This window comes from Mirounga leonina, unplaced genomic scaffold, assembly GCF_011800145.1.
Source record: "Mirounga leonina isolate KUSES-001 unplaced genomic scaffold, KU_Mleo_1.0 Mir_104, whole genome shotgun sequence".
NCBI classification, from domain to species: Eukaryota; Metazoa; Chordata; class Mammalia; order Carnivora; family Phocidae; genus Mirounga; species Mirounga leonina.
Genome location: NW_023270231.1, coordinates 3,518,200 through 3,529,964, shown reverse-complemented (window position 1 = coordinate 3,529,964; position 11,765 = coordinate 3,518,200). Strand labels below are relative to the sequence as shown.

The 11,765-nt window shown below is 48.0% G+C and overlaps 1 protein-coding gene across 5 annotated transcripts in view; it reads right to left on the bottom strand.

The window, feature by feature from the left end:
- Positions 1-1,593: 1,593 nt before the first annotated feature.
- CYFIP2 (cytoplasmic FMR1 interacting protein 2) overlaps positions 1,594-11,765 on the bottom strand; it is a 129,413-nt gene continuing 119,241 nt past the window's right edge. For all 5 annotated transcript variants that reach the window (XM_035013178.1, XM_035013169.1, XM_035013162.1 and 2 more), the window contains 3 exons: positions 9,174-9,412; positions 7,453-7,600; positions 1,594-4,530 (listed from right to left, as the gene is read on the bottom strand). In XM_035013178.1, the coding sequence (XP_034869069.1) occupies positions 4,363-4,530; positions 7,453-7,600; positions 9,174-9,412 (555 nt within the window). In that variant the 3' untranslated portion in view covers positions 1,594-4,362. The remainder of the gene's footprint in view (positions 4,531-7,452; positions 7,601-9,173; positions 9,413-11,765) is intronic.

Genomic DNA, 11,765 nt, shown 5'->3' with positions numbered 1-11,765 from the left:
TGAAGACACAGGGAGAAGACAGCGTCTAAAAGCCAAGGAGGGATGCTCAGAAGAAACCAACCCTGATATCACCATGGTCGTGGATTTCTAGCTTCCAGAACTGTGAGAAAATAAATTTCTGTTGTTGTTTAGACCATGCAGTCTGCAGTATTTTGTAATGGCAGCCCTGGCAAATGAATATGCTCTGCTACCCTATTCTCTCCCATCATGAAAATGCTTCCCTCTTCCAGCTGAAACCCTTCAATCCTTGCCAGGTCCCTGCTTCCCTGATTGTGCCCAGGTGTTATGACTGCCTTTGGGGCAGTGGCCCTTCTCCCTTGGGAGTTGTGTTGTTGTTGTTTGTAGACATCTAACGTGGGTTTCTATGTTCCCAGCCCAGTATTTTTCAAAGCATGTTCCATGAGAGGATAAGTAGTGCTGCAGAGAAAGGGGTTTCCGAAGTCATGGCCACTAGGTGATGGGGCGCCATTCCAGGCTGGTTAGTGCTGCAGGACTCAGAGTGCTACAGATCTTCAAGAAGGGAAAGAGCAGGGAGGCATTCCCCAAACCCATGTGACCACGGAACCCTCTTTTCACTGAGCATCTCTCAGGGCTAATACCAACTGCACCCCAACTACAGCAGCTCAAATATACAACCTGTCATGATAAGGCTCCCTGGAGGTGGTGACACATAGCTGGAAAAGCTTTCAAGTCTGTGAAGTAGTCAGGCCCTCAAAGTACCCCGCTGGCACATTACCAACGATCAGGGTAGTAGGGCTGGAAGGGACCTCAGATTATTATGTCCCACTTGAGGAAGAGGGAACCAAGGCCCTGAGAGATGATAGGGCTGGCTGCCCAAGGCCACAGCCAAGGGGAGTCACTAATGCCCTAGGACTCATCTTTGTGGATGGTCTTTGGGAAACTTGCTGCTGCGTAAAATGTGAGACTCCAAGCCCTGGTGCTTGTTTTAAATACAACCTTCTCGTGTTCTTCTGGTGTCATCCTTTCTGATGAGGGTGAGAGGTACCGTCAGCCTGGAAACTTCCCTGCCGCCATGCTGGGCCTCCTCCTGATACCAGGCTCTGCTCCATCTTACTCACCCAAAGCCCTGAAAAGTCCAGTGGCCCTAAGTCTAGTTTCGGGGTCTGGCCTGGCTGATCAGTTCGTTACAGTGTGCGAGCAAAAGCTCAGGCTTTGAAACTGGGTTCAAATCAGAATCATCGCTTACTGTGTGAAAATAAATACACCACAGAGCCTCTCTCTTGAAGGTGGGAAATAACATATAAAGTGATTGCAGCTGATACAACAGAAGGGGGGAATGGGATTTAGCCTGGGGCCTGCGTACATCAGATCTCATTAAATACTGGTTCCCATCCTCCCTCTGAGACTAGGAATCACTCAGAGCTACTGCCTGAATCTCGTCCAGTGTCAATCAATTGGTAAAGGTAATGCCCCAGCGAGAAAGCACAACAAGCCATTAGTTTAGGATGCACGGACCTGCTCTACCCTATCTCCTTCCATTCTCTTCAGGATGCTTCCTTAGTTATCAGTGTTCACACGGCCTTCCACAGATCAACGAGCCCCAGGGGAGGACCAGGAATCACGGCCAAGATGCTAGTTTGGAAGCAGTTTTAATGGAGATGGAAATGTTTATCAACTCAACACAGGTACCCCAAAATACAAAGCAAAATATCATTTTCAGCTGCATAGCAAATATGATTTAAGAATTTAACATCATTATTTGATCACAAGCGTAAATATAAGTCACCATAAATAAATGTAAATTCATTGTACAAAAATCCCCAACAACTCTTAATACAAATATGGTACATTTGACAGTTTCTGGAACAGAATTTTTTTTTTAAACTTTTTAAAACCTAAGATTTTTTTTTTTCCTGGTTCTTAGACACACACAAAAAATCAAATCAAAAGGAGGCAGGAATACCAGGGAGGAAAGAATATTAAACCTGTTTGGTATTCATAAATAAATGTGCCAGCGAGCTAGGGAAGTGAAATGTCTCTCCTTAAGGTGAAGACCTCAATTTACCAGGGTCAAATCTCTTGAAGATAATAGGATTCCACCCAGGGGTCAAATTCAGGGTTACAGAGGCAGGACCGAGGGGAAGCTTGCTGAAATAGCAATCCCATCAAATGGATGATCCAAATCTCCACAAAAGCAGTGGGCAAGGATCTGGAATAAACTCTAGGACTTAATAGCTGGTCACCTATCTGAAAGACCCACTGTCCTCAGACAGGACGAAGATTCAGAAGACTCTGGAGCTTAGAGATTTTTACGTGGGTTTGGAAGGCGTGTCCTACCATGTGGTGTAGCCTCTCCCTTCTGCCTTTGGGACACATCTATGGTCATCAAGAGGAATAAACAACAACAACAAAAAATCAGAATAGGAAGCGGCATCTCCAGACAGGATCTGCCAGCTTCCACCCTGAATTGTTTTCCTACCCTACAAATATTTTCTTTCATGGCTCAGAGGGAGCTCAGAGCCCAGGTTAGCGATGGAGAGACCCTCTCAGTGGTCCTCAGATTTCCATGGGCAACAGAACAGCTCAGAGAGCTTGTGGAAGGTACAGATTTCCCTACCTGACTCCCAGAGATGCAGACTTAACTGGTTTGGGGGAGGGCCCAGAAATCTGCACCAAATGTGGCTAACTTCAGGACGTCCTGATGGAGGCCTCTGGACCACACTTGGTAAGCCCCACCTCTCTCCTCCCTGGTGAGCAGAGTGTATCACACAAACCTCTTGCTATGGATTGTTTTTTCTCTTTCCAATGGATTAAAACGGGCCATCTGATTAATGGTAACCATTTGCATTCATCCGCCCTGAGGGAGGGGATCATTGTTGTTGTTTCTATTTTCTCTCTTTTCTTTTCTTCCCTGGATTGGGGGAGAGATATCAAATGTCTCACTTTACATTTTCTTACAAGCTCAGGGTCACAGGTTCCCTTTGAAGAAGAGGTGCTCTTTAATGAGACATTCATTCCCAAAGGCTTCCATCCTTCTAAACAGTCTCCCCATGCTCGGTGGGAGATTCTGCAAAGACTTTTGGTTCAGTTGGAGAAATGCAGGTAGACAGGCCCCTGCGAGATATGCTCCATGACTCAAAATCTAGGTTAAGGAACACTGAGGATGTTGAGAGCAAAAGATAAATTTCCTAAGAATCTTTCAGCTTCTACGACAATGAAAGTCCCGATTCACTAAAACAGGACTCCTTTTCTGGGAGTGTATCCACGTATTAAAAACTCATTGACAAGTGCTATTTATATTCCTCACCCCCCTGACCCCAATATGTTTTGGGCTTCTGTTGAAATAACCCCTTAACATTTTCTTTCTCGTGGGAGTTTTCCTTGATGAGAGAGTCTGTGCAGAGAAGTGGTCCCTAATTTGGCCACCGGCTACTGGTGTGGGCAGTACGTGCCTGACTTGTTCAGTGGGGTGTTCCCACTGTCCTCGGCCCTGTGCACCTTGCTGCTCACAGTATTTGCTGAATGAATAAAGGAACCACATCATCATCAAGCTGAGATGGTCCCACAGCTTTCGGGGCTACGGAATTCCTGGCTATGTCAATAAATACTGCTTCCGCACAGCAGGCCTGACCATCTTTCTACCCAAATTCCAGTCAGTGAGACATGGTTGTGAATGCATTTCTGATTTCTCTCTAGGAGCGCCCTGAGAGGGGAGTGTGGTTTTGGGGAGTCCAGGGAAGGCCAGAGCCAACACCATCTATCACGGTGCCAGTACCAGGAACCTTGTCTTCTGTTTCCCCTGGCTCTCAGCATCTTGTCCACAAGCACTGTTGGTGGTAGAATCTCCGGCATCCAGAGGAGGAGGAGATGCTGCCTGGAAAATGCGGGGGAGGGAGCCAGAGGAGGTGAAGAAGCCAGGAAGTGGAAACACGCCTGTCAGGCTGGGCTGTTATCTCGGGATACCACCCCGCTCTTGTCTCCTTCTCTGAGACTTCACTCCTGGGGTGGCACGTGGGCACTGGGTAGGAGGTCACCATCTGGGAGGAGGTCTTGAGAGGCAACCACGGATGTGGGGTGGGGCTGTGAGGTGGAGAAGGGGTGAAACTAGGGCTCTTAGCACGGCTGAGGGGAAAAAAGAAAAGAAAAAGCACATACTGCCCTGTTTCTTTTCATTTTTTTTTTTTTTTTTCATTGACGCTATGGAACAACCACCATGGAGATGTCATGGGAGAGCATGCACAGGCCCAGCCCTCGGGAGGTGTAGATGTGTTTGGGGAGGTTCTTGTTTGCTTCAGGCTTATCCCATATGCTGTCCAGTCGGACCCTGTTGCAGGCTGGCCATGGCTTTCTCTCTCCTGCTGCTTCTTCTCATCCAGGTCAAGGGTCTGCAGGCCCTTCCACCTAGCAGGTGGTGGCCAGGGACTGGTGGATGGGTGGCTGGAAGCAACGCACATGCTCTACCGTGGAACTGTCCGTCTCCACGGACTTCATGTACTTGTTCAGGATGGCAAAAACCTCATTGTTCAAGATCTGGTACTTCCGAATTCTGTCTGCCATCTTCTTCAGGGGCTGTGGAAGGACAGGGACGTGCAGGTTAGGGGCAGGAGGAGGGGACAGAGAAATAAAAAGCAAGAGCAAGAAAATGCAGTGAAGTTGGGGTCTGGGGTCCCGATGCATCAATGATGTCACTCTCTTGCTTACAGGCCTTCTATGGATTTCCAGAGCTTAGCAACCAAATGTTAATTAACTTGGCCATAAAACCCTTTGTGAGTTTCAAAATTTACTACCAGGCTACAATAATCAAAACAGTATGGCACTGGCATGAAGACAGGCCTATATAGATCACTGGAATTGACAGCCCAGAAATAAACTCTTCCACATGTGGTCAAATGATTTTTAACAAGGGTGCCCAAACCATTCAATGGAGAAAGGATGGTGTTCTCAATAAATGGTGCTGGGATGCCGGGAACGGCCCACAATCCCTGTACCGATGGATGAAAGATGACTCCAAAAGTTGTTGTGAAATAGAGGAGAAGGCAAGGGGGTCAATGCTCAGAGACGAAGACCCTTTGCCCTTCTTTGCTCCCGCTTTTATTGGTCCTTCAGGATAATCATATCCTTAGCATTGTCTCTCAAGCACGTGATGTGTGACAAGGGGTCTTACTGGAACTAGGAGGATCTGTTTACAGGAAAGATACGATATGCTAATCTGCGTGTTCTACGAGTTCTGCTAAACATAGCCTAGGGGACAATGCATACGTCTCTTAGATCACAGGGCGGCTGTTTGTGCTGAGGAAGTTTGGGGGAAGACAACTCCCCGAGGCACTCCCACCGCAGAGTGGTCACGAGGGCCTTGGCATTCCGAAGGCCCGCACCCTTCTCCAAAACCTTCCATCACCCCCAGCGGCCTCTGTGTTACATTTTAGCAAGCCAGGTATTCTGGATGATTTCATGCTTGACATTAACTCCAACCCTGGGGAAAATGGATATCCACATGCAAAAGAATGAGGCTGGATCCTTACCTTATATAATATACCAAAAACCGCCCCCCAAAACAACAACAAAAACAAAAACTTTAAAATGGTTTAAAGACCTAAACATAGGATCTAAAACTATAAAACTCTTAGGGGAAATCACAGAGGAAAATCTTCATGACATTGAATTTGGCAATGATTTCTTAGATGTGGTACCAAAAGCACAATAAAAGAAAACATAAATTGGACCACATCAAAATTAAAAACTTGTCTGCATCAAAAGACACTATCGACAGATTGAAAAGGCAACCCATGGGATGGGAGAAAATATCTACAACTCAAATATCAGGTAAGGGATTAATATCCAGAATATATAAAGAACTCCTACACCTCAACAACAACAAAACAATCCAATTACAAAGTGAACAAAGGACTTGAATAGACCTGTCTCCAAAGAAGATAGACAAATAGCCAAACAGTATGTGAAAAGATGCTCAACATCACTAATCATTAGTGAAATGGGACTCAAAACCAGAATGAGATAGCATTTCACATCCATTACGGTGGCTATTACCAAAAACCCCAGAGAACAAATGCTAGGAAGCCTGTGGAAAAACTGGAACCCTTGCACATTGCTGGCAAGGATGTAAAATGAAAAGAGTATGGCAGTTCCTCAAACATTAAAAACAGAATTAGCACATGATCCAGCAATTCCACTTGTAGGTAGCTACTCAAAAGAAATGAAAGCAGGGACCTGAACAAATATCTATACACGCATGATCCCAGCAGCATATTCACAGTAGCCAAAAAGTGGAAGCAACTCAAGTGTTCACTGAAGGAAGAATGGGTAAATATAATGTGGTATATACATACCATGGAACATTATTCAGCCTTAAAAAGGAAGACAATTCTGATACAAGCTACCACATGGTGGCCTGAGTTAAGAGAAAGAAGATAAATTTGCAGGGCAAAAATTCAACCAGTCCTTGAGACTTCTGCGGCTGATGAGAATTCGGATGAGACTCGATCTCCTCAAGGAGCCGGCAAATGCTTGTGAAGGGAAGGACCATTTTAAACACATTATGCTAAGTGAAATAAGCCAGTCATCAAGGGATAAATACTGTAGGACTCCTCTTATATGAGGTGCTAGTCAACTCTAGAGACAGAAAGTGGAAGGGTGGTTGCCAGAGGCTTGGGGGAGGGGAGACTGGGGAGTTCTGTCTCCCCAGTGAGCACAGTGTTTCCCTCTGGGAAGCTGAGAACGTTCTGGAGGTGGATGGTGGTGAGGGCAGCCTGACAGTGGGAGTGTACCCAACGCCCCCACACCATACACTTAACGATGGTTAAAATGGCAACTTTTACCTTTATGTCTATTCCACCACAATGGCAAGACAAACAAACGAACAAACAAAAAACCCTTTATGGGGTAGCTCCTGCTTCCTCCTCCTTTCAGCTGCCCTAGAGACCCACTCTTTGTTGTAGCCACACACCTTCAGGTCCCTGTGCCTTTGCTACAGCTAGCTGTTCCTTCTGTCTGGAACATCCTCCCCACCCTGCGCCCCATTTTTCACCAGTTATTGGCTGGTGGTCATTCTGGACTCGGCCCAAGCGCTACCTCCCCCGGAAGCCTTCTCTGGCCACCCCTCCCCGCCGCCCCCCCGGCCCAATGTCGATGGCCACGACCAGCCTCCTCCCAGCCCCGCGCCTGCGTGACTCCCACGTTCGGTGAGAGTGTGTGTGCACGAGGGGCCGGCATCGGCCGTCTGACCGGCACGGGGAAGGGGTAATTCAGGTCTGGAGCTCGGCCCAGCCCTGCAGGGTGACCTGATTCATCCCAGCAGGTTATGAGCAAGTGACTCATGGCTTCCGACCAGAAGGTCCCCGGCCGCTGAGCATCGTTGTACCTACCCGTGGTGCGGGGACTTGGCCTCCATAAGCAGCTCGCCCTCCTTTTCAGATGAAAGCCGGCTTGTCAGGCCTGGCCCTACTTCCCAGGCCCCAGCCCTTGGCTGCTTACCACATTCTTAATGACCTCATCCTTCCCGTCCTGCCTCTGGACTTTCAGCAGGTGGTAACAGAAGTCAAACAGGTCGAAGCGACGCTGCTGGCCCAGCAGGACGATGATGGAGCAGCCGGCCCAGTTCAGACCGTCACCAAAACATTGCCTGGGGGTGGGGAGAGGAAGCAGCTGAAGTGAGGGGCAGGGGAGGGTGGTGGGGACAGCCCTCATCTTGGGCCAGGAGTACAGAGAGCGAGCAAGCCAGTCCCTGGGTCAGTCCTCTTAATCTGTAAAGTGGGTGCAAGGGAAGAGGTGAGCGTACGTTCATTTGTTCCAGGGACTATGGCTCAAGTCCCTCTAGCCACAAGGAGGTGTCAGCCTGTCAGCCACTGAGTTAAGAGAAAGAAGATAAATTTGCAGGGAAAAAATTCAACCAGTCCTTGAGACTTCTGCGGCTGATGAGAATTCGGATGAGACTCGGTCTCCTCAAGGAGCCGGCAAATGCTTGTGAAGGGAAGGACCATTTTAAACCAGAAGACCAGGTGGTGGCTGTAGCCCCAGAGGGCGGGGACGGGCGGGGACAAGCGGGGATGGGGCGTGGTGTGTGGAGGGGCCTCTGCGGCCAGCGTGTGGGGGCCGGCGAGTGGTGGCTGGCGCGTGGGGGCCCGCGTGCGCACGGGGCCAGCGAGTGGGGGGACGAGCGAGTGGGGGGGCCGGCGAGTGGAGGCTGCCGGGGCTCTGGGTCTGGCGAAGCTCAGCCGCAAGCCACCAGCACTCAGCAACATCCTGGGCACATCCAGAGGCTGTGGGGTCATCTCTCTGCTGTTTTTCTTATCCTCAAGCAGCAGCTGCAGCCGAGTGGGCAAGCTTCCCCGCTTCCTCATCACTCCGGCTAGAAGTGCAGGCCCAGCAGCTGCTCTGAAAACAGCTTGCGCATCCCAGCCCAGTCCCAACACGACTTCCTCAGGGAAGCCTTCTCTGGCCTTGTTCTCAAGAGCTCTCGGCTCCTGCAGGGCAGACCTTGTCTGCCTTCTTCCCTACTCTGGTCTCAATGTGTAGCTGGGCGAGGGAAGGAAGAACTGGAATCTGCTTCTGTCTTCTCTGACGACAGGACTGGGTTCCTCTCGGAGGCTTCCTGGTTTTCAGGAGTAGAGGCCTCACAAGCCAGGCTCACGTGCACAGGTTAGGGCATGACCCTCTACTGAGGAGGCCTCACCCTGTTCTACGAACCCTGCAGTTTTGTGAGGGGTGAGGTGGAGGCTGGGGTTCTCAATGCCAAAACCTCCCCAGGGCTCCCTCCTGCCTGCCCAATTGGAGCAGCTTCCGGTCTTGGAAAGACCAGGCCCTGTGGGGTCCTAAGTCCCAATGCACACACTCCCTCTCTGCCTCCAACCACTCGTTGCCTTTCCTGGAATGTGCCCCCCGCCCCTCTAAGAGTTGAATCCCAGGCAACATGCAAGGCTCAGTTCTACTGTGTGATTTACACTCCAATAACCCACTCAGCTCACTTCTCAGGTAACTGTCACCCTTCCCGCCTTTGCTGTATGAGGCCAGAAACCATCTACTTCTGCTCAGCATTGGTGTCTGTCCAGTACCTCGCACATCATAGGTATTCCAGAAACGGCTGTTGGACAGCCCACCCCTGCCCTCTTTCTAGTTGAGCCCTGGTAGCCTGGAGACTCTTGTTGGGGGGAGACATGCAAGTGGGGCGGTGACCCACCCTTCCCTGGGGTACTCACTCAGCTGTGAACTCGTTGGTCCCCACGGGGATGCAGTAGACGAACTGCATGGCACTCCAGAGCCGGTGGAACTCCACGCACTCGTCGACGTGCATGACTCCATTGGTGGGTGGTGGGCCCCGCCAGATGGGGTCCTGCAGGTAGCTCCGAATGCGTGTCAGGATGACCTCAAACATGGACAGGCCACAGCACAATCGCTCCTTGGTCAGCAGGTCGCCCTCCCGAGCGATGGCGATTTGCTGGGAACACAAACATGCATAAACCTTCTATCCTCACCTCGGACCCCATCTTCCACCTCTCACCAGAGATTCCCATGCCCTGGAGCTGGCTGTAGCTGGAATTCACTCACCAGAGTGGATGTCTTGCCCAGAGCTGGGCACTACCTTTGTAAGCCCTAGTGCAATAGCAGGTGTCTTGTGGTAAGACTTGTGGCAAGTGAAATCTAGGCGCTATCAAGGACGAAGAGTCAAACTAAAAAAAAATCCCAGTCTACCATATAATGAAATGCTATATATCCACTGAGAAGACTGAGATGATACTACGAGTTCACACTCACTGAGTGTGTATAGAATACATCAGGCCGTGATCTAAGCTATTTACTCCTCACATCGACCCCATGAAATAGGTGCCACCGTTATCCCCATTTTACAGATAAAGAAACTGAGGTTCAGAGAGGCAGCCACTGAGTGGCAAAAGCTGGGATGTGAATCCTGATAGTCTAGATGTATGGGTTAAATTGTTAAGTGAATATAGAGCAAGTTTCAGAAAAGGATGTATACTACAGTCCTATTAAAAACATCAACAATATGCAATCCCACAGACAAACAAACAAAACCATATGTGGGGGTGTGTGTGTTGTAAACTAGTTTAGAAGGAAACATCAACTGTGGGAGCAGATGGGCTTGGATAAACAGGCAGGATGTTCACTTTTTACTTTAAATACTTCTGTACCGTTGAATGTTCTGCAATAAAAATATGTTACTCTTAAAATTTGCCACTGATTTTACAGGATCATTTCCTCCCATTAGAAGTCCTCTGACCATTGTAAACTATCTCTATTAATAATTTAAACTGGCTTCCTATCTGGGTCCTGGTTATTGCATCTCTAATAATCAGCTGGCTAGACAAGCACATCAAAACCCATTACTGTCTGCATTATGAATAAAAATGTCTAGGGGTAGAGGTCTCAAAACCATCTGCAAATAGTAGATAGATATCAAAATCTGAGGTCAAAGGAAGGTCTCCAAATCAAGGGACAAAGTTAGAGAAGGCTGGCCTCTGAGACGGAGAGGTCCACAGGGAGCTCGTGAGGTCAGCTGTCCAGAGGGAAGTCTCCCCAGAGAGCTCATGTTACAAGTGCCTGGAAGGAGCTACCTGACTTCTCCCTGTAAGCTCTCACCCTGGAGCCCCTAGGAGGGCAACCTCTAAATTAATCCACAGAGGGAAATAAATCAGGAAACACAATGCTGGAGCCTTTTAGGAAAATGGGCCAGGAGCTTAGTTGTCATGACAACTATAAACTGAGAGAAGTCTAGGACAAAAAACATGAATTGGGGAAGATGAGTGTGACAACGTGTGTTTTAAGCATGAAGGAGAGGGAACCCTGATTCACGGTGACTCGTTTTGATTTCGTAGGCAGAGAAAGCTCCTGAGCAGAGACAAGACCATTCAGGTTGCCACAGTTGGCTAGATACAGGTCTTTAAAAAAGTCCTGAACCTAGTGCTTGATTCTGTTCTTACCAGGCAACACTAGACACTGGTATTTGGACCTTGAAAGACCTCTCCACTCAGAGAGTGCCTGGTACAAGGAAGATGGTCAGTAAATACATAAAGGACCCATATTTGTTTTCAAGTCATGAATATTCTTCTTCATAAATTAACACAGAGACTTCCGGTTTACTAATTAATCTCGCATGCAACCAGTTAGTCTGAATCAATCCCCAGGGCCTGACAATCATGGTGGGGAACTAAAAATTAGCAATGGGGTTTATAAATCTGCAGCCAGACTTGGAAATCTGGTAACCTCCTCACTACAGCCAACCAAAGGGCCCCTGATGGAAAAGGTTCAGGGGTTTTGCCCTTCCTCAGAAAAGCATTCACCCTTCAGTTTCTTCTGGGAACTGTAAAAATAACACAGTCACTTGGGTAAATATGGAAAAACACTTTCAAAAAGTCGTAAGAAAATAAAAATCTCCCATAAACCCCATTATCTAGAACTGAGGTTTCTTAAAATACTGATCTATGATTGGTGTTAATGTATGTGAGTGTGTGTATACATCCATAGCTAACAGAATTTGGATCAGACTATCTTGCTTTTTTCTCTTCAGAAAGCAGCAATCTACAAAATCATTTCCTTCAATATTTTCAGTAACATAATTTTTTAATGGCCACAGAAAATGGGCACTGATAGATCACCATTTATTGAATCTTCTATGCTTACTGGTTATTTTAAAATGTTTACAAATTTTCATTATTACCGGCAATTCTTTTTTTTTTATTCTTATGTTAATCCCCATACATTACATCATTAGTTTTAGATGTAGTGTTCCATGATTCATTGTTTGTGCATAACACCCAGTGCTCCATGCAGAA